We start from the raw sequence: 22,993 nt of genomic DNA, 5'->3' as shown, positions 1-22,993 counted from the left end.
ATTTGTATATATATATATATATATATATATATATATATATATATCATCAGCCTATATGTCCACTGCAGGACGAAGGCCTCTCCCTGTGATCTCCAATCACCCCTGTATGTATATATATATATATATATATATATATATATATATATATATATATCGGTGTCTGCTACTGTAGATATCGAATGATCTTGCAGGTGGTCTTGCAGGTTGTTCGCGATTCACTGTTTGCCTTTCTACACCGCGGCCTCTTTCCCCCCGTTCAGGGTAGCCACCCAGATTGGCCTCTGGTTAACCTCCCTGACTTTCTATACATACTCTCTCTTTCTCTGAGACCACCACCAGCTTCGACACATCCGTCTTTAAAATGTGTTACGGAATGCATTAGGGTTTCAGTTATTAGTTTCGCACAAGCCTCCTATTCCAGTCCGGAACGATGTAAACTCTAACGCAAGTTTCGGACTTTGACTCTCCTATTTTCTGCTGAGTGGATATGATTTCATTTTTAGCCGGCTTCATTTCTCCATTTCCAACATGTTCCCTGAGTGAATAATTAGAAGGGTAATAATGTAGTTTCTTATTGGCTGAGAAATCATTTGCATGATTTATCATGCAAATAATGTCCGTCACTTTTAGCCACCTACCTGAAGAGGTAGAACAGCGCTGTCTGCCACAGCGGATTGCTAAAAAATCTGTTAGGAGTTTACAAAAATAAAAAACGAAGAAGAAAAACCGGGTAGTGTGACCTTGTGACATTAGAAAAACTCACGTGAGTATTTATTCATATGGATTTCTCAGGGCATCTTGTTTTAATGCAGGAAAATACAGCCAGAAATTCAGCTCGCATACAAATTAATATTTATTGAATGTACCGCATAAAATGCCACACACACACGACACGACAAACAGTAGCTAATGAAGTACTTCTGCTGCAAGGAAGACAATAACTTTGAGGGAGTTTTTTTATTTATAATTTATTTATTTATTTTTGCTTTAAGAAGAAAGTGTTCTGGTGAGCATGGATTGCTCAAGCACAAGTTGGTAATGAGCCGTTCGCGTAAATCAAATGATTATACAGATAAATTGTGCGAGTTGTTCATTTATTCACGAGGAAAATAACTTAAAAAACTTAGATGATACGACAGCGCATTTGCTGTGGGTGAAAAAAAAAGAAAACAGCGATAAATATGATGTGCATTCTGAGATGCCAAGGCTAAAGGCAACGTATGATATTTCCTAAACTGAACAGCGGTGGCCTGGCAGATGAGCGATTGTTATATGACCCCTGCCGTTTCCACGCGTTTCCAGTGCTGAAGAAGCCAGGACACGCTGCTCCTTCACTCTTCTGCGCCGCAAGCACAATCGCCGGTTCTACAGTGATGGTGGGCGTCTCAGTGGAACGGTGCCTTCCAGGCCTGCCTGGTGGACTAAGAAATCTGGGAGAACACTTCTCGAGGGATGGGTATCGGGTGTTCGCCTTCGTAGGGCATCAACTTGTGAGACCTCGGGTGTAGGGCGTACGTGCCTTGGACAACGAAAGTCGGCCGGAACGGGTCTTGACCAGGCATTGGAGGCATCGGCCGCCTGCTTTCCTGCAACAAGAATGTGCCAAGTGATAGAAACATCAGACACACGTGCTTTAAGTCAGCGAGGCTTCGAAGGGGATAGTAGGGACAAATATATCCACGAGCGTCGAAAGTTTTTGCTTCGTGCGAAGACGAAGAGCGTATGTGAGTCATGACACCATTGCCCGCTACAGCACTGTCAGTCAAGTGATTAATCATTGCAAAATGTGGAATTGTATAGACAAAGGATGAACCGCCTCCCTGCCACTCCCCCTTCTAATGCTTGAGCTGAATGAATTTGGTTCACTTCAGAGGAGACTTTTTCATTTCAGTTGTCTTTAAAGTCCTACGTAGTTTGTTGCCATATTGTTTTTTATGTTTTTTTTTTATTTTCGAATACTGTTAACCCTTCCGGGTTGTTACAGGGTGGGAAGGGTACATTCAATCAATACAGCAGAGTTCCAGCTCTTTTTCAAACGTTTCTAATGAACAAGTATTGTCAAATACTCGTCGGTCAAGGTTATTCCATTCTATAATTGTTTTAGACAGAAACGAATATTTATAGACGTCAACTCTTGGCACGTAGGGCATAACTGCAAAGGGATGGTTAGTACGTGATGACCGTCTACCGAACGGCCGCAAGTATAAGACGGAATCCAAATTGAATGCATTGTGGTAGAGCTGGTAAAGATACTTAAGCCTAGCAATTTTTCTGCGAACATACAAAGTTGGTAGCGCTGCACGTGCAAGAAGTTCTGTTACGGACTGCGCTCTTCGTTAACAGGAAAATACAAACCTCACTGCCATTCTCGGAACACGTTCAAGCTTGTCAATAAGATATTTCTGATTTGGATCTCAAATTATACTTGCGTATTCCAGAGTTGGCCTTACTATTGATTTATATGCTTTTAGTTTGACATCCGGTTGTGCATCTTTTAGTTTTCGCCATAGGAATCCAAGTTTTCGTTGGGCTGTTCCACATATATGTTGTACATGATCACTCCTGTTCATGTCATGAAAAATCGTAATTCCTAAATATTTTAATTTACTGGAACGTTTTATTTCTATGTTGTTAATTAATGTGCGGGAACACAAGTGGCGTCTTCTTCTTTGACACAATCATAGAAGTGGAGTTTTCATAATTGATTAGCATGTTCAACTTTACACACCGGTCATATACAACTTTCAAAGAGTCATTTAACACGACCTGGTCTTGCAGGCTTTTTATGCGACAAAACAACACAATATCATCCGCAAACAATCGAACTTCGACGAGAGGATGTATGTCCTTCGCGATATCATTGATATATAATAAAAACAATATAGGACTCAGAACAGACCCTTGCGGAACCCCGGCTGAAACTGATGCAGTCGAAGAGCATTCTTCGTCTATTACCACAAACTGTTCTTTGTTAGTTAAATAAGCCTTCGTGTGCTTTTTTTGTTCAGTTGCTTATTCATTTTTTTAAACTAATTCAGTGTGTTGAGAAGTAATACACAGATATTTTTCATTCGCAACAAAAGTAAGCAAAGCCTCAATGGATAGGGAAGAGGACATATGACGAACATTCTTGAGCGCATACAACGAGGTTTTCTTTAGCCTGCGCGACACACGTAGACCCAGTGCACGTATGGAACAACCATTTTGTGTGCTGCACTGCTAACCGTACGTGGAGTATTTCCGTGCACCTGACACAAGGATATTTGACGGATCCCCTCGCAAATTTAATTTCGAAATCAAAGAGAAGTTTCTCCTGTCCCAGGAAGAGAACCCGGAACCACCACCCAACCGCAGCAGTAACTACAGCAATCGATCTGGCCAAGAGATTGGCGGAAGGCGGCACGGGCGCATGATTAATCGAAAAGTAGAGGCACGCAAAAAGTTTCAAACATGGAATTGTTTAAATGAGTTATGCGGAATTGCGCATCGCACTAGACTGCCCGTACTGAAAGTGTACGGCGTTTCTTCCTGCCAAACCCTCGCGTGTTTCGTAATAATGTCGCTCCTTAAATCTAGTGCGAGGCGACCGACCTTGACGAGGCCCAAACTGTTGCCCACATACAAAGAGAAAATAAACGCTACTTCATTCGCTCCTTTTGCATGCTTTGGGAAAATGCGGAATGGAGAACTCTCGAGTTCTTGGGCTAAAGCTGAAGAAAAAAGAAAAAGATTGGGGAACACGAAAAAATGTGCGCCTAGGTGTCTTTACGCCTTTACGGAGATTTCTTTCCGGCTTGAAAAGTTGAGCGTGTCGGGTTCGTGACGTCTGTCCGTCCAAGCATCGCTAGGCGAGGCCAAGAGGAGCGCGGGCTGCGTGCGTGGCCGGTGGTTCGATGCCGTAAAGCGACGCGTATCGCGAAAGCCTACCGCGGGCAACCACGCGTGTAGCCGGCTCCCGCAAAGTTCTCAACGACCCGCCGATCTCTTCATTTCACTGCGCGTTCGCCGGGCGCATTGTACCGTGTCGACCCGGAGTCGCCGCCGTTCCCATGCCGCTTACCAGCGCTGTATCAAGTGCTGGCACGCCACGGGCGCCAACGACGGAGATCGCATCGCTGGGTGCTCTGTGAAAGCGCGTTTCGTCGCTACGGGCGAGCGAACTCGTTTCCCGATCGCGTTTTTATCTTTACTCGCTGCGGGTGCACGCGGAAGGTGTGAGAAAGCCACTTGGGAAATATTCCACTTCCGGCGATGAGCCTGGGGCGGCACGATCCGCGCGCTTCGCGCCATTAATTACGCCAGCACCGGACTCTCTTGTGCGCGAACGAAGTGTCGCGATTCGAGCGACGCGTCGAACGGGTGAGCATGAAGCATCCCTGCTGGTGCGCCGGCGGCACGTGTTTTTCAAACGACACTCTCTTAATGGAACTCCCCAATACGCTTCGGTATACCCGTATTACTCGAGTGTTGACTGGCCTTCAATTAGACCTTTCTCAGCCTACATTTCTTAGGTTACCATTTTGCTAGCTCGTAGACCAAGTAAATTTGTAGCGATATCACTGGGAACACCGTCATGCTGGCTTTAACGCATAGAAAGCATGCGAAACGGGCGGCAAATGAAGCGACCAGCGTTCTTGTTCCTTTCATTTCTTTTCTTGTCCTTGTGTTCTCTTGAGTTCACCCTGCCGATATGAGTGCAAGCTGTAGGAGCCCAATAACTCGCTTTTTAATCTTGTAAAAAACTCAAGAGACTTTAGCGACTCTTCTCACTTTGAATTAATTTACTGCGACAACAGTTACTCTCGCGAATCTCCCCAATGCCCCTAATTTTATGCAAAACTCCTGCAATCTTGAGGAAGTTCCTGAACTGGATACAACAGCAGCAACTACGACGACGACGTAGGAACGGCATCACGACAATAATTACAAGACGCGACGACACTAAGTTAACAGACATTTTTTAAAAAAGTCGCAGTTTCGCCCGAAAGGCGAAGCATCAATTGCGATAGCAAATTAGTAGAGAGCTATACGGAGTATCAGGATAGTAGTTTTATCGGCTGCATAAACTTGGACACATTCGCTTACTAACTGAATTAACAAGCATGGTCTCAGCGCGTACAAGCAAACATGAATAGATCACACTCGATGACCGCAGACAACCACTGTCAAAACGCTGGCGTGAGCGTTTCATGCAGCGAGCGAAGGTTCGTGCGGTCTATCGCTGGCGTCAACGGAAACTGAGCGGCGAAAGCACAGCGCATACAAAGGTAAGAGCCGTGTGGCGATCGCTTTCAAGATACGGTGCGCGCGACAGCTCGCAGCCGCGCAAAGTACAAGTGCGCAGCTGCTGGCAGAGTAGAAGCCGCACCCCCTCCCTCCCGCGCTGCCTTCCCGCTTTCCTCCTTTCGCGTGGGAGATTCAGTTGCCAGTTCCCCTTGCGCCCGGTGGCAAGATACGTATTTGGTGCCGCAGCTAAACGTCGCCTCCCCTCTCTCCCTCCCATCCCCCCACGGCCTTTCGCACGACGGAAGACGTCGCGTTTGCTCTCCGCCGTACGGTCGCTCTCCGTGAAAGCGCGCTTCCCTCGGGCGCTTTCACTCGCACATACAGCATACGGCGCGCGGCGACGATTTGATCGTCCTTGTACTTTATACGGAACCTCATGGCGACGACGACGCCGACGGCAGAAATCCGCTTGGAGTGTCCATATAATTGCTATCGCAATAAAAGAAAAAAACTCTAACCAACCCTTTCCCTACCGGAAAATAGGGGTAAGCGAAGCATTTCCTGGGTGCAACTAAACTAACCATGATTCGACGGCTGCGACGGAGAAAACGACGTCACTGACGGTATGGCCACAGGCCTGCGTTGTCGCTTGCGTTCGACGTCTCGAGTTTGCTCGGCGGCGTGGTTAGCAGAATTCACCCGCAATTGCCGCTTGCGATTGTTCGAAATTAAATTGCTCCCAAGTCAAATCTGTCCGTTACGTAAGACAATGAAGGGCTCATATCCCCGTAAACGCGGCCTCACCATTACGTTGACAGAAGAGAAGTGAAATTCTGCGCTTTAATGATTAGCGACAACGCAGCCAGCTGTGGAAGCAGACGACGACGACGACGAACGCTGGAGCAGTGGCACGAGCGCGCGCCGAGGGGCGCCAACAAGCCAGCTGCAGAAGAAGGCGACGACGCTCGAACCAATGCTGATGATGATAGTTTTTTGTCCACACGGAAGCCACCGAAAGTTGTGCCTTATAACCGTTGCGAGAGTAACGCTGACAATCAATAGCTGCGCTGAAATCCGCGCTGCGGACTCGTGCATTGTTCACCAGCTAAGCTGCGTGAACGCACTGCCTGGTGTTGGCTCCGAAATACACTATACGCAGACTCCACCACGCGTACTCTTGGCTCGGCCGTCCCCGCACACGCTGTACAGAAACCCGGAACAATTACACCCCCATGCTCGGAAATTGCGGGCACCTTAGTGGCTGGCTCGTCGTGATCGCAGCTACACAATGCCGCAGTCGCAGTGCGTTCGATCACGGTTGGCGGCGGTTGCCACAGTGTTTTTTTTTTTTTTTTTTTTTTTATGGCGAGGGCGACCAGGCCGCGAAGTTGGGGAAAGTGAATGACAACCGCGAGGACCCGGAAATGACGGTGGCGGCATGACAACGACGGCGCACACCGCGGCGTTACGGAACGCGTTTAAGTACCAACGGACAGGGCAAATCTCGATTCGAGCTCCTAACTGAGGTCACACTAAAAGGAGGAGGATACAGACACGTCGCTCAGTGCCTCATCAGCATTCTTGTGCTCAACCTAATTTGTGTAGAAAACACTATAAGTAGGCAATGCCTAGACACAATCGGCGTGTTGCTGTTTTGATAGACTGGCTGACCGTTAGTGGAGTGTTCAATTGTATTTTCTGATCGACGCACGTGAAACAGAGTGGAGTTTTGAACTCCGTTTTCGAACCATGCATGTCTGCATATTCGGATAGTTGTTTTACTAAAACAGTTTCGTGCATAACTATATGTGAAAGAGAAATCAGACAATTCTCAATTTCAGTATGCGCCGCGCATGCTAGTTTTCTTTTTTTTAACGACTGTGTTGCCAGGAATGACACAGTGACTAGAAACCCACTTGAATGAAATTTGTAACGCAATTAGCATTCTTAGGGCACTCCACGAACATTCCGGGGGCTATCTATCTATCTATCGGCCCATCAATGTATCTAACTGTTTGCCCGCCAACTTTAGTCACTGCGTAAATTATGGTCTTATGGGTAGAACATTGGGCTCCCGCACTGAGAGAAGCTGGTTGAAAACTAACCAGCGGACGAACTTGGGTGACTGAGTATGTGACACTAGGTAAGTGCCACTCTTCAATTAAGCCCTCTGACGCCAATCTTTATGCAAATAATATCCGCCCTTTAGAGTAGTCCAGTTCAAAAAGTAGAATTGTCCTACAGGTGATCATAAAAAAAATCTCTTAAGAAAAAAAAAGAACATCCTAAATGTTACCTGCATTTTATATACTAAAGCACCAGCACTTTCGTTCATGCTTGTGGAGTTAATGCTCAGCAGTGATGCTTGAGAGTCACCCAGAATTGCCCATGGGAGTGGCGGTGGTATAGTGCTCTTATGAAGGTCAGGGCTGTCATTATAGAGTAGAGTTCTGCGGTCGTGGAAGACGCGATATTTGTTGGATTGACCACTCTCAGTGCGGTGTGTAGAAGGTGGACGTGGAATTTTTATTTTGGCACGAGGCATCAGTGTATAGCTGAATGTGATTCCGGTGATTCAATTAATCATGACCCATCTGTTTCGCAGCTAATTCTGGTAGGTTCACTTTTATGAGAGGTTCCCGACACTTGGATTGAAAATTTGGAAATCGAGAGCAACCATGAATGATACTCAAGCTCTGCTGGTCACCCGCCGTAGTTGCTTAGTTGCTACGTCGTTGCGCTGCTAAGCACGAGGTCGCGGGATCAAATCGCTACCATGACGCTGCATTTCTATGCGGGCAAAATGCAAAAATGCCCGTGCATTGGATGTACGGCAAAGAACCCCATGTGGTCAAAATTAATCCGGAGTTCCCCACTACGGCATGCCTCAAAATCCGATCGTGGTTTTGGCACGTAAAACCGCAGACATAGTTTTTTAAATTACTTTAAGCCCTGCTGGCCAAAACTGGTACTCTAGAAAAAATTTTCAGCCGTATTTTATGGTAACATGTGTGTGTGCACCGATTCTATGATTTAGTGTCTGAAAAAATGGATGATCAAAAGTAGAGTACTGGACTATTCCGGATAAGTTCGTTATGTACAGCGCAAGAAAACGCAAGCAAATACATGGCTTGAGTACTTTTCTCCTGAGCGTCTTTATACTGCGCTAAGCAGTCATGACGTAGGTATCCTGAAACCCCTGTATCCCGATACCACGAAAACGAAAATATTGTAAGAAAAATGTTTATGAATTTAAGTGGATTCGAGGCAAGAACACTGTGGCTCTGAAGTGCTTAAGTACCATACCGCTACCCCGAAACCGCAGCGCTTTTGCAGTGAACAGAAATTGTTTTATAAGCCTATTGTACGAGTTCACAAAATGTTGTCTATGGTTACAATAAAGTTAGCATTTTAAAATATAACATCTATTCTTGTGTGGTGAAATTGAACCTTAAAAATACGATCGGAGGGACTCGGCAATATTGTCCCCACTACTACAGGTGACATTATTGCAAGCAAATAGCGCCAATAAAACACGGGCTGAAGAATGACACGGCATGTGCGCTAAGTTACGCAGCGTTAAGTCTTAAAAGTACCCAAAGGTGAACCGGACAAGCAACACTCCTCATCATCATCTCCTCCCATCTGGAAAAAATAAACACCTTATCACGTTAGATCTATAATATGCGTTTAATGCGTCACGTTCATCATAGCATAATAATATTAAATTCCTTCTTTGAAAAGTACGCAATGTTTGAAAAGTACGCAAGGGCAGATTAAAGAATAAATAGCACCCGTCGTCGTCTTGTCTTGTCCAGTCATCCCTGGCTTAAGATCACCTGTATGCCAGGTCACCCAGGCGCACCGCACATGAAATTGGATCCTTCTCAAAATTATTCATTCTAATCAAAATCATTTTATACTTACAAATTTGCTTTCCTATAGCAATTCATACGTTTTCATCACATATAGTAGTCTCTTGAAATTAGTTCTTAAATATTAGTTGTAAAATGTACACTTTTTCCTTTGCTTTTTTTTTTTCAGCTGTTACTTAACCAACCACCTTTAACCGCCAGCTTCTTGGCCAATCTCCCGTAGAGTGCCTGGGGCCAATCACACAGACTCTGTAGCCTGCTCTAAGCAACACATCCTGCATAGCGCAGTCAATTACGGCGCAGAGTTTCTCCACTGCAATGTAGTACCAGTTCACATAAACTAGCAACCCCAGTGGTACAATTCAACGAATGTTTACCCAAGCAATGATCTATATTAAACACCTTGCAGTTTCTGCCCCTATGTTGAAACCAGGAATCTCTCGAACTGTTGCGGGCATCGCTTCGAGGAAAACGAATCCGATAGGTTTCATTTCTGTTTTCACGACTCTGTTTTCAGGACTCTGTCGCAGTGTCTACGAAATTCGTTAAGTGATGTTTTATGTTAAGTTCGCTATCTTGTTAGGCTAAATGAAGGCAGTCACTGAGAGGCAGTTAGCGTTGGTCGTGCATAAAATTTTTGAAGAGAACAATCTTAAGGGAGGTCGCTGCATGCCCTCACTTCGGCGTCGAAATCCTCCGGCGGCTCTTCGAAGCGCACCCGCTCGCGGCTGCTGTGGCCTAGCAGCCGGCGGTCCTTGGGCTTGCGCCGGCGTATCACATATACGGGGCGGTCCGAACCGCTGGCCATGGCCTCCAGGTCGCGCATCAGGTCCCGATTCCGGCCCCGCCGGAACACGACCGGTGCATCGTCCACGTCGTCGGCGTCCAGGTAGCGGATACGATAGCGTCGCCGGCACGACGCGAGTACGACGGCCACGCACAGCAGCACGGCCACCTGCGAACAGAACAGCCTTCTCGTTCAGCCACAATTAACCCGTAAAGCGTAGGGCACATGCAGTCTCTATCGTGTGAGATACCACAAATAGGAGTTCTAAGGAGTTTAAATAAGTATACTATAGGTATAGATCTATGCAGGATTCTCACCTAACTTGCGCTCATGGAGAGCGCAACCCATTTTTTTTTTCATTGAGCAGCTCAGACAGTTCTACTAAACAACGTACTATACTTTTGTTTAGCGTAATTAGTAATAGGTCAAAATAATTATATATACCTATATATAAGGACCGAATTAAAAAGAAACCTCCACCTTAAAAAGTTTAACAGCGTGTTGATAAACATCCCAAACATCTGTTTCAGTGAAGCTATCTGTTCCGTGTTTAATTTTTCCGAGCTCGTGCCATTTGTAAAACAGGACAAACGAACTTGACAATTCCACGCAGAGAGGTTATTGCCCTAAAGCAAGCTTTCGAACGAATTATCGTTGCTGCATGCAAACGCGCTTTTGCCTGCTTTCGTACTTCAGGAGCAAACCCACCGGGGTGGCTTAGTGGCTATGGCGTAGCCCTGCTAAGCGCGAGGTCGTGGCATCAAATCCCGGCCGCGACGGCCACATTTCGACGGGGGAGAAATGCAAAAGCGCCCGTGTACCGTGCGTTGGGTGGACGTGAAAGATCTCCAGGGGGTCACAATTAATCCAGAATCTTCCCGCTACGCCGTGTTTCATAAGCATGTCGTGATTTTTGGCACGCAAAGCCCCAGAATATAATTTTAGAACTTCATGGGCAGGAGCACAGTGAGCATTGAAGAGCAGACTTCGAGTTTGTTATAATAGACCACACAGCAGGTTTCACGTGCGTTTCAATGAATCCACCGGCTGAAAGTATCACACGAAGCTCTGCTGCCATTGAACACGCCTCACGTGAAAGACGGCTGCGATGACATGGTCTGGGTACATCGGAGGTACAATGCGCATGTCGACCTGGACGTAGTTGCCGATCAGTCGTTGATGTGTGCGCCTCCAGTATGTCGACATTGTCAGTGGAGGAAAAAGGCTAGGTAGATGACGTGAATTCAATTTTTATTTCATATGCACTCTATCGACCACATAATTCCGCACTTGATTACTAACATTACAGTTTTATATGTTGAAATACCAGAGCAGCAAAGTCCTTTTATTCGGCGATCTTCGTTCACCTGGTGTGGACTGGAAACGCCTTCAAGCTAACTTAAGTAACATAATCATGTAAATGCCATATTTGACACTAGGTTTGCGCATAATTTGATGCAAACTGTTCATCAACCAAACGCGTTATAGGCCTTTCGAGATCTGTGTTAGATTTGGTATTTTCCCCCCGTGACTTTGATAACTGCACTATTGTAATTGATCAAGGGCAATCCGATTGCTACCTAAGCTTAGTGTTTATTCCCCTTGTTTCGCTTACCTAAGATATAACCTCCCCTTTACGTTACTCTAAAGACTATTCGAGCGCTAATGGCGTACGCATTATTGTGTACTTAGAAGGATGTTACATTGATTTCAATAATGCCGACGCTTGCAGTATGTGGGCCCGATTTCAAAGGCATTTGTGAACTATGTAAGCGAGGAAAAAGAGTGGCCTAGCATAGATTTTTTAACGACAGTACTACGGTATCTCATCCATTGCTCGACACCCCATTGCACATTGTGCGGAATCGCGAACTAAAATCAGTCAATGAAGGTCAACTAAGATCAGTAAATGAAACACCAATGAAGAGCAATTGGACGCGCTGATTCTTCAAAGGCTGGTGTTTAATTGTGTCACGTCTTCTTCAGTAATTTACTCAAGAGGCACCCCCTTGCCCTACTGCACTTCCCTACTGAACCATGTCCGGCCGGGCAGATATTAACATTTTTTTAATCTCCAGGAAACTATGAGAACACGCGCATCAGCATTTATACGCTGTATCACATCACATGCGTCCGCTCAAGTCATTACTCGCCAAGCGTTCCGCTTCCCTGGCCGTCGCCTTCCCCGCGAGGCGCCGGATTAACAGCAGCGAGCCAGGCGCGATCAGCATGCGTTGCGAAACGCCAGCTCGACGGTCGGCGTTCCGTTGCATGCACGGTAGGTGTTAACGAGAGCGTCTCGCGTTGTTGCGTGTCGTGTATCCGGGACAGCATTTTGCGCGAGCCACGTACGGCTTCGAACCACTGCAGGACGTTCCCCTGCTCTCACTGCGCGCCCCACCATCGCGCAGCGTTGCAAAGGCAGGCGTGGCGGCTCGGGCGTATACACACGGCGCGTGAGAGCAAACAATTCGAAGGATTTATAGCGCAGCGCCCAGCGCAATGGGGGCGCAGCTTTATTTGTGCGTGCAACGCGACTGCACGGAACGGCCAAGCCCTTCGTGCCGGACGGCTTTGGCGGCCTTCTTTTATGTCAAAGGCTACCCGGTAGAAGGTACTGCTGGTGCACCCTTGCACTGTGGAGGAGGTGGGCCGGTGTCGATGAGCTTGGCGAACACTGAAGACGTGATGACATGCGCCAACGTCAGTCTCGGCGCACAATGTGCCCGCAGCTTTCAGGGCCCGGTTTCGCTTTCGCCAATAAGTAGTTACTTCACAACCACCATTCCTTCGTTCCTCCGCCATTGCATGCGGCGACGCCAGCGTTTCTCCCGCACGTTCGCGGTCGGTGCTTAGCGTTTGCGACGTGGCCTTGGAAGGTGTGGGCAGTTGCAAAACATCGGCGCTGACTGCATGGCTCGACTAATTCCCCACATCGCTTTCTTGCGCGCGTTTTGCGAAAGCGAGACTCCTCCGCTCGGTTGATGACGAACGAGGAGGTGAATGTATGCCAACCATCTGTTTGTTCCATATATCGCTTGTTAACTCTCCTCCGGATAAGAAGGGATGGTGGAGTGTACAAGAGCTCGGCTTTTTTTTTTTATAATTGCCAGTCCTATGACCATGATGAGCTTTCCAGCGAGAATGGCTACAGTTTTGAGAAATGCAGATTGCAGCCAATATCTAGCTCAAAGCACCAGTGATAAGCTACTGACGGCCTGCTGACGCGCTATTCATTTTGGTTGTGCCTATGCCATCCAATAATATATTTTTATACTATAAGGTTCATTCTTCCTAGACACATGTATGGAATATCGGTGGAGCCATCAGAGTATGATATACCGCCCCCCTCTCATGGTCATAAGTACCATCTTCGAGCTCAACTTCTTTTTCTTCGTTGCCATATGAATATAACCTTATCAATTCAATCGACGATATTGCAATTATTCAGTTCATTTACAAGCAGGTCCAAGCATTCCATTCCACAGTTCTGGCACCCGTTACAATTTAAGAAGCGCTGTTGCCTGTCATTCATATGGTATTTGGCGCGCCAGTTACGTCAGTGGGGTGATCGAGTGGTTATGACATTGGTTGCTCATTGGAAGTTAAGACATTGTGTTAAGACAACGCAAGAACTATAGTGCTCAGCCTCAAATACCATCCTCCCCTTGACGCGCTATTGGTTTGTTCGGATAAATGCATAACGTTTAGAGAAGCTGCCTTCTGTCTTTGTTGGAACGTGTCTGCCACTCTTTATCACGTCGTCGTTCGCAATAGGTCAGACGCCACGACGTTACTGTAGAGTTCGTCTGAAATGTTTCGATAGCTTCGGAACGGGTTTCCTTTATCTTCACGGCCGGCGAACACAAGCATCACATGGCCGCTGTGGGTCATCGTTGAGCCATCTATTGCTGTTTTGAGTGGCACTTACGCCTTTCCATGCAGCGCTGCCTTTTACAATTATTTTTGGGTAATTGACGTCCCTGTCAGTGTTACGCTCGTATAACAGCGCCAAAACCGCCAAAGGTGTTTGTGATACAGCTATCGATATGATAAATATTATGCTCAGCTAGTAAAGCCACTGCGTTCGCTCCGCAGGCAGTGCCAGTATTAGAAAAGGGTGCGCGAATGCTTAACTCCTGTGCCAACTTAATGACAGATAAAATACTGCACCTGTCGAGAGATGAGCTTAATTCAGTACAGCGGCTTGATCAGTTTCGGTCTGACAGGACACTAATAATACACCCCGATATATTGACCAACGTTTGCTTTGCAAAAGCGGCGCAGCAATTAATGGAAGCCTAGCAAATGCAACAGCTATAGACAGTGAAATACGTAGGCGCTTTGAACATCGACAAAAGGAAAAGTATGCCATCACTGACAGCAGTGTTTGCAGAAAGGCACGCCGGCCACGTGGCATTGTAACTGTGGTCCAGCGCGCGTACTTTATTTATTATATGTATAAAGTTTTTATTTATGTGCTTATTTATATACATTATTTATATGTAATGATAATTGTTATGATATGCATAAAATAATAATCTGCTGTATAGTGACGGTGGAAAACAGTATCAAAAGCTGTGACTCCCGAAATTAACTCTTTACTGGGTGAACCTGTGCCCTGAAAACAGGTGACACTCAATCATTCATTCACTAAATTCAAATTCCTCAGCGCAGTCGGCGATTGTCGAAAATCTGCTCAGCGGGTCAAGCGCGTCGGCTTTTATGCATAACTCGTCGAAAGTTCCAGCGTAATCGCTGGGGTGCGTGTCTTCCAGAAAGTACTTATTACCCAATTCGCGTCGCGCATGCAATCAGTTTACACAAGGTTCGGTGACAACAGACAGCAGATAGAACCATCGATAATGTTCCAGAAACTTCCGATACATGCAGGCGCGTCTTACGCTGAGCGATAACGTTGAACATTTGTTAGCCGATGAAAAGCGGTCACCCGAGAAAGATAAACAAGTACACGTGTCTATAATACAATAGCAAGGTGGCGCCGTCCGCGTGCATTTTCGAAGTAGTAGCTTATAGCAACATCTTCGGGCTTGAGCCATGCGCTTTGAGAGTACCACGCGCTTTCCTTTGTGCATGTGTGCGTACGTGTTTTATGTTGTTCCTCCTTCTCTATATTATTTTATTTGTATTCCCTACGTTCAGGGCAACGAACTGGAACCATCCCTAGTTATCCTCCCAGTCTTTCTCGACCGGCATTCATCTATCTATCTATCTATCTATCTATCTATCTATCTATCTATCTATCTATCTATCTATCTATCTATCTATATTTTATCAAGAACACCAGGCGGTGACGCGAACTAAGATACGGCAACGGAAGGGAACATGCACATGAACAGTGTTTGTGAGATAGAGAGACAGACAGACGAAAGAAAGGAGCGCACAGACACATAATATCACGTACAGCACAATGAACACCAATTAAGGCTGAAGTCGTTTGTGTAGGTCTCCCGTCCTTAAAATCTATCCAGTGTCTTCATCACTCGGCTGCGATAGCTTCGTAGGGCGGCATTTCAAAATGATTCGCTCAGATAATGGTCTCGGTTAAAATCGACCTAGCGCCGTCATGAGCGATCATCACTGCAAACTGCAGCTACGACAGTAACACAGAATGTGTTGAAGGGTCTCCTCGCGACCACAATTATCACACGTAGCATTGTTGGTCATTCCAATGAGAAAAGCAAAAGACTTCGCTATGGCCATTCCCATGGCCGACAAAGTCCGGAGTCCAGATGGGGTGCAAAGGTGGAGCGAAGAGGCTAAGTGGTGCATTCGGTTGTGTTGAAGAACATAAAGTTTCGTGCAAGCACTCAGAGTTTTCCAGCGTTATCTTACCTTGACAACGGTATTCATTTCCATTTTCTCTCTTTCAAGAGCTGACCGAGCAGCGCCATCTAAGTGTTCTTTAATAACCTTTAAAGCACGAAGATTTCTACTGCAAGTGTTGATCCTTACGGGCAAGCTGCAACTGCGCTATGCAATTCTAAGATTGCATGAACAGACATCCCCCAAGGTTTTCCGCCCAGGAAGCTGAAACAGGTCGGAAACTGTTGTCAGGCGCTGTTCTATATAGGTAAGGAGACGATTCTTTGAGAGGTATCTGTAAATTATTATACCAAGAGATATGTGTCAGTCCTAGCACGGGAAATGATCTCTCCGTTCATATACTATGTGAAAACGGCATTATCTTTTCCACACAGCTGGCCAGCTGTGTGGGAAAGGTAATTGAAAGGATGATCTTCTCCCGTTTGGAGTGGTATATAGAACATCACAACGTTTATCCAAACTCCATGATTTCCTATAATGCTGTTGATCGCGCTACGTATGGCCAGTATAAAAAATCATGTAAACATTTACCTGATGCGTTGTTACTGCGATAACCTACCTCACGTTGAAATTCTAGATTTTCTTCAGATGCTTGGCCTTAGGTGTAGAATCTTGTAAGGGCTTTCTCATTACTTGCTTATGATGTCGTTCTTTGTGTATACCGAAGATGGCCTAACCACACTACACCTGCTGGGGCGTTCCTTAAGGTGGAGTACAAACCCCTACCAACTTCAGCCTCACACTCATTGGTCTCGTTGAACATCTGCCAACTGCTTCTTCTTCTTCTTTCTGGGGTTTTACGTGCCAAAACCAGTTCTGATTATGAGGCACGCCCTAGTGGAGGGCTCCGGATTAATTTTTATCACCTGGGCTTCTTTAACGCAAGCACACGGGCTTTTTTGCATTTAGCCTCCATCGAAATGCGGCCGCCGCGGCCGGGATTTGATCCCGCGACCTCGTGCTCAGCAGCGCAACGCCTTAGCTTACTGAGCCACCGCGGCGGGTCATCTGCCAACTGCGATCAAGGTATCAATGAACGCAGACGACATACGTATCAGGACTGCGTGTGTGACACGTCCACCAGACATGCGCAAAATTTCATAAGGCTGCTACTCTGACAACGGTGTGCTTCGTTACGAATGCCTGGAAATACCATCAGACAAATGTACACTGGAGGCATTCACTTGCAAACCAATGAACAGGGCGGTTGACATGTTGTATAGAAGGTCTAATGCTCGTGCTCCGCGCTCTACGCCTTCAAATCTTATGCACTTTGCAGCAATTGAAACGTCATAGTAGGCATTTAACATTAATGAAAAGATAAAAAGAAGTAAAAGTGTCCTAGCACATCGAGAACACGCTTCCGAAAATTCAGTTTTAAAGCTTCTTCCTCACGCTATACCTGTTCTTTGTTCGGACAGTACCTCTACGCGCAAAGCAGCGTCTTCTGCCCTTCTAGAGGGTAGTAGTAAATCAGAGGGATCTTCACTTTTGTATTAAATGAAACGTCGAATGGCTAATCAGGATCCCGGTACAATTATACTTACGTTTATGTGTTACACGATGCATTCGCGTTGAGTTAGTACATAAAAAAAAAACACCAGCTTTACGTGCCAAAATCACGATATGTTATAAGGCATGCCGCAGTGGGTGGGCTGCGGACTAATTTTGACCACCTGGGGCTCTTTAACATGAACCCAATGTACGGTACACGGGCGGTTTTGCATTTCGCCCCCATCGAAATGCAGGCGCCGCGGCATGGCTCTCAAACCGGGCTCTCGAGCTTAGCAGCACAATGCCAAAGCCACTATGCCACCACGGTGGGTCAGTACTTTTTACGTTGTTGGCTGCAGCTAAGCCACTGAGGATGCCATAAGATCCCTATGTAATGCTTCATTGTAAGCCTTGAGGGTACTATAAATAAATATAAATAAAAATAAATCCCCAGAAAAGAAATCGCTTATCTTAGCGGTTCTTGAATGCATCAAGCGATTAGAGCGTGTCAGGGGCGCATTGGCAAGATCAGTTGTTTCTTTGCTTACATTTTCTTATCTTTCTGCGTTTTAACGCACATTATCACGCACCACGCTCCTTTTCGCCATAGTAATCACCTTTACTTTTGGCTTTGATCCATTTTAGGTGTTTGCTTTACGGACGTTGTCCGTTATCTTAACCCCCTCCCCCTTTCTCTCTCTCTCTCTCTTTTCGTTGTTGTTGTACAGGTGCCGCCAGTATGCGCGCGTGATAGTTGCAGTTTGCGTTACTTGCCGGCCGGCCACAGCTTTTGCCTGTTTCGATACCTGATAAACTCGACGCCTTAATTGTTTTCGTGAGGCTGGATACCTTCCTTTCTTTCTGCCTTTTTTTTTTTCTTGCGTATATTTACGTTGGTACAATAAAGCCCCAGTTGACAGCAGCGTGCGTGTTGTGTGTGTGTCTCAGTCCTCGTTTCTCGCGCTGTTCCCACAACTGCACCATACACTCCTATACACACATGAGTATACAGAGATAAAAGGCGAGGACAAGTTGGCGCCAGACTGAATCCCTGCATTTACGCGTATACATAGTTTCGAGTACATACACGAGGCCGCGATGCAGCCTGAGATGAGCAGGTCCACAAATGGGAAGATACACTGGTTTTCTTTTTCAACACATTCAACATACTTTCAACTCGATATATATGTGCCATATTTAGTTTTCTTTGTCAACCCGGCTGAGATTGACCGATACTTTGAACTCCATATTTATGTGTGCCATATTTAGTTTTCTTTGTCAACACGGCTGACTTTGGCCGATACCTTGAACACCATATTTGTCATTGTGACATATTTGTCATTGTTAATGCGCGCAACCCTTAAATTACATGTATAGTGACGTTCGTTGCAACGACCGACGAGTAGCACTCCTATTTGAGGCGCCACTTGAACCAACGCCAGGCGCCTTAGGTCCGAACGGCGCAAATTATTCTGGCGGCGGTCATTCTCACCCCGTCCCCGTCTCATGAAAACACCTCGAGCGTCACTAATAACTCACGAAGTAGCGTTCAGACAGCCGTTTTGGAAGTCAGGGGACGTTCGGAGCGGTCGCAAACTGCACCTGGCACGAGCGGGCGCTTGAATTTCTGCCTTCGCTTCCCTGCACTGCGCAACGTGGCCTGGGCGACCCTTCGAGCGATGAACGCGGCGCTCGGTCCGTGCATCACGACCGCACGCCGAGCTCACGACATGATCGAAGCATTGACCCGGCTTCCTCGCGGCAATGTTTTCCACATGCTCTGCGTGGGCTGAGGAAACTGCTTAAACTATTTGTAATGAGAGCAATGGACGCAGTGGAAGGAGGAAGAGGGGGTCTGAGGCATGTGCGAGTGTGTGTGTGTGAGGGGGGGGGGGGGGGGGGGATTGGGTGGAGGGTGATGACGAAGCCCGCTTGTTTATTGGCCACTGGACGACACGCTTTCTTTCGCTTTGCATATGATTCCAGAGCTCGGCAGTGTGGCGGCGCCGTTTATTTGCCACCACTACTACAGAGTCTCCGATTTACATGCGCGCTCCCGCGCCGCCCGAAGAGCGGATCCCCCCGCGGCGCGTGCGTGTACACACGCCGCGGAATCTGCGCGAGGCGCCTGCGGAAGAAGGAGCCGGTTGAGAAACCCACGTGTCTGAGTGCGCCATAAAACTCCCCTGGCGACGCGAGCGTGCCTGCTCAGGTGCAGGGCTCTCGCCTGGGCGGGCGGACGTCTTCGCCCGGTTTCTCTCCCGCCGGCCGAACGCGCGTGCGAGGCTTCCTGCTTGTGGCGTGTTTTTGCGGGCGAAAAAATTAAGCGGCGAGGCAGTCCGCAAAGTAACTGTAAGAAGCACACGATGTGTATAGGCGCACGTGAAGTCGCTCGAGCGTCGCTGATTATGCAGAGCCACACCATACAGCCGGCTGCTTTTCGTGGCTGAAGATCACCGTGCCTGTCTACGGGGAAAGCTTTTCAGTTTACGGGAGGGGCAGGATGAGAGGCGCGCGGACGGTGAGCTGGCGTCAAGGCGGCGTGTAGAGATCACCGGCTTAACGTCTTGGACGCGGAGAAGTGTAGAAGTTAGTCTGACCGCAAGAACAAATGAACCGGTCAACGCCCGGCTGTATACGGTATAGTGTCAGATTTTCTGGTCACGCGCGCGTGCGGGCTGAGCGTGGAAGCGTGAAAACATTAGAACTTACGATACTTTCTCATTATATTGCTCGCGAGACTTACATCTTGATACATGGACACGGGTTTTCTCCCTGCCAGCTGTTATCTCGAAGTGGCTGTCGATATTATTGCCTTTGCAAGGTTCACGGCGGTCTCGTGGGATATTTTATGATACTAAATTATTTTCAGACTGCATGTGGCATCCAGGAGACGGTCGGTGGAGAGAAGTGCCCGCATCCTAGGGGACAGAAGGACCCACCGTCCTGCCTTAATTGTGCGTGCAAAATATTTTGGCAGCTTTGCTGGCCATGCACTTGCCTATGGTAACCGCTTAAGAGTTCTGCTGGCGGCAGTAATCAGAAGACGTTCGCGTATAGTTTTCGTTCTATGAATGTAAAAAAAGAAAAGAAAAAAGGGCAACAGATGTCTTTTTTTTTTCTAGGAACTGCGCAAGACACGTCATCGTGTTCCTGATCCATCAAATGTATGCCTTTCTTTTTTTCTTTTTTTCTTTTTGAAACGATCCCACTAAATTATATTCGAGTTCCAATAGCATCCCCTAAATATCCACTTAGAAAATTTTCAGCAGTAAACAAGGACAACCATACGAGTATAGCAAACATAAATTTACACTTAGTGCAAATATCAATGAAACTCTGATGCCACCACTACTGTGAAAGGAGATCTAATGTATATTTTTATGATATGACATTTGTTTATGTCAATGGTAAACTGTAATGTGCCAAATGGGTTATATCAAGTAACATTCCATCGCAACGTTTGTATTAGGAAACCGACACATTGCAAATTAATTTCGGCATTTTTTTTATTCTCGCGAAGATTCTGTTGAAGCAATATTTAAAACTCTACTCTCTGCACTGCATATTTCGTGAAAGCACAGTCAGAGAAAACTTGGTCTGAAATGTGCTAAAGAATCCCCAATACTCTGAAAATGCGCCTAAAATCCGCCAGGTGTAGCAGAGAATCTTCAAAGATATCAAAACTGTTTAACGAAGTCACTTGTTCCCTAGTCACCGTTTCAGTTCTATTTGCACAGTATTTTTAAAATCGCAGACTGTATTAAGACCACCTTTGGAAATAAATGAATTCCGCTTTAGTCACGCGAAAGAATGAGAAATAAGAGATAATATGGAGGTGGGTGTTCGCGACTTTATTTCATTATTATATTATTATTATTATTATTATTATTATTATTATTATTATTATTATTATTATTATTATTATTATTATTATTATTATTATTATTATTATTATTATTATTATTATTATTATTATCACATGTGTGTAAGATGAGCTTAGCATCACGGTTGATGCCGTCGCTTATTCGAACAATACATACCATAGTTAGCCGGCTCAAAAAAACGAAAACCACACAGACAATGAAATAAAATGAAAATCAGAATTGGATCGCGCTCATGCTCTGTTCACAAAAACGTTTAACTAAGCACTTTGTACCGCTCAACAAACAAACATAGAACACCAAATAATAACACGTAAAAAATGCTGTAGTGAAATAAAAATAACACTGTGGTACAGTTACTGCCGGTTCACATAGGTAATGAGGCGGTCGAGATGCGTAATTTTGCTTCCAACGGTTCACCTATAGGTTATCGAGAAGAGCCTATATAGGTGGGAGCGTAGCAAATGCTGCATCGGAACCGTCTTTCATTTTCCTCTTTTTCTTTTTCTCTTGCCCCCGCAATTGCCGTTCCATTTCCACGAGTGGAGTGGCGCTACACGGAAGGAGCACCAGCATCAATAATAAAGACACTCGGCGGCCGTCTTGGTTTACGAGGAGACGATGCTGGTACATTCTTTGCTGCAACGGCGGCATTAAAAGATAGGCGCGGGCCGAGCCTCAGCGTGGCAATTAAACTCACGACTGGAGCAACCTGCGAGCGCGGGACACGACGGCTTCCGTGCTGCCACGTACTCTGCCGAGCCCAGGCCAGGCGCTCAGGGTTTATGCAGATGAGAGCCAGCTGCAGCTGCTGTAGGTCCAGTTTGCGCGCCGCCAGAGCACGCCTATGGCGCGAGGAAGGCCGAGTCGAACGTGAGCAGCGGCGGCCGGCGCTGCGCTCCATTTAGAAATAGCGGAAACAAAGCCGAGCGCGAGAAGATGGTGCGTGAACCTGCGCTGCGTGTGCGCTGGGAATCGATGGCCAGAAAAAAGAAAAAAGTCAGAGAAAGCCGCCAGACATCGCTTTCGCATCTCGAACGGGGGATTACTTTCACTGCGCATATAGTATAGACGCGTGCTCGTGCACATTCAAGGGGCGTCCATGTGTGCTACGCTGGAAAATAAATAAGCCGGCACAGGTTTTCAATTTTGGGGGGCGGCTGGCACTCGCCACGGGTAACGAGTGCTGGCAGCAAACTTTATCCCGCGTTCTCGTTTTGGACTGGGAGTAATTCTGTCAGTATACAGTGCCGCTGATAACGGGGCTGAAATACTGCCGCGTTTTCGGTTGCAGGTTGATATGACATTTTAGTTCGACTTCGAACGTGTCATATAATACGGAAGCGTCAGCATCCATGTCTGATTCTGCAAGCTCTAATGCCCATTCTCATTTTTCCATTCTGACAATTCTAATGTTCATTCTGCCAGTTCTGTTAGCACATTTTTCCCGCACGTCCTTTATAGAACATAGCTGTCAAGTTCTTGGCCACTCTCCGCATCCCCTGCACGGACAGTTACGTAGAGCAAACGCGCGTTGCTATTCTAGTTAGTCCTTCTTCCTTGCTTCCCTCTGTGAAACATGAAGTCCACTTTTCTTTTCCCTACTCCAAAGTTTAACAGATTGAAAGAAAAACGGCCGTGAAGGAAAGTTAAAAAAAGAAAACATCTGTTCCATGGCTGGTGCACAGCAGGAGGTGGTTCAGACTTCGTCAGGAAACTCCCGCAATACATGACACCTGACTGCCTAGGCAGACAGCGCAAAATTAGAACTGATGCTCAGTGCATCAATATCAAGGCTATAATGCGCAGATGTTGCTATGATTCAGACTTTGTGCTTGTTATTAGAGATGAACATCTAATCTGTGTCGAGAGCACACGCA

General features: G+C 46.5%; 1 protein-coding gene across 1 annotated transcript in view; it reads right to left on the bottom strand.

Annotated features, from left to right (window-relative positions):
- Positions 1-840: 840 nt before the first annotated feature.
- LOC119457954 (uncharacterized) overlaps positions 841-22,993 on the bottom strand; it is a 76,731-nt gene continuing 54,578 nt past the window's right edge. Inside the window, exons 2-3 of the mRNA XM_049655170.1 lie at positions 9,781-10,056; positions 841-1,586 (exon numbers count right to left, since the gene is read on the bottom strand). Coding sequence (XP_049511127.1) covers positions 1,422-1,586; positions 9,781-10,056 — 441 coding nt within the window. The 3' untranslated portion in view covers positions 841-1,421. The remainder of the gene's footprint in view (positions 1,587-9,780; positions 10,057-22,993) is intronic.

The sequence above is a fragment of the Dermacentor silvarum genome, chromosome 1, assembly GCF_013339745.2.
Source record: "Dermacentor silvarum isolate Dsil-2018 chromosome 1, BIME_Dsil_1.4, whole genome shotgun sequence".
NCBI lineage: Eukaryota > Metazoa > Arthropoda > Arachnida > Ixodida > Ixodidae > Dermacentor > Dermacentor silvarum.
Note: the sequence above shows the minus strand (reverse complement) of the source record. Positions and strands in the feature narration are given on the sequence as shown.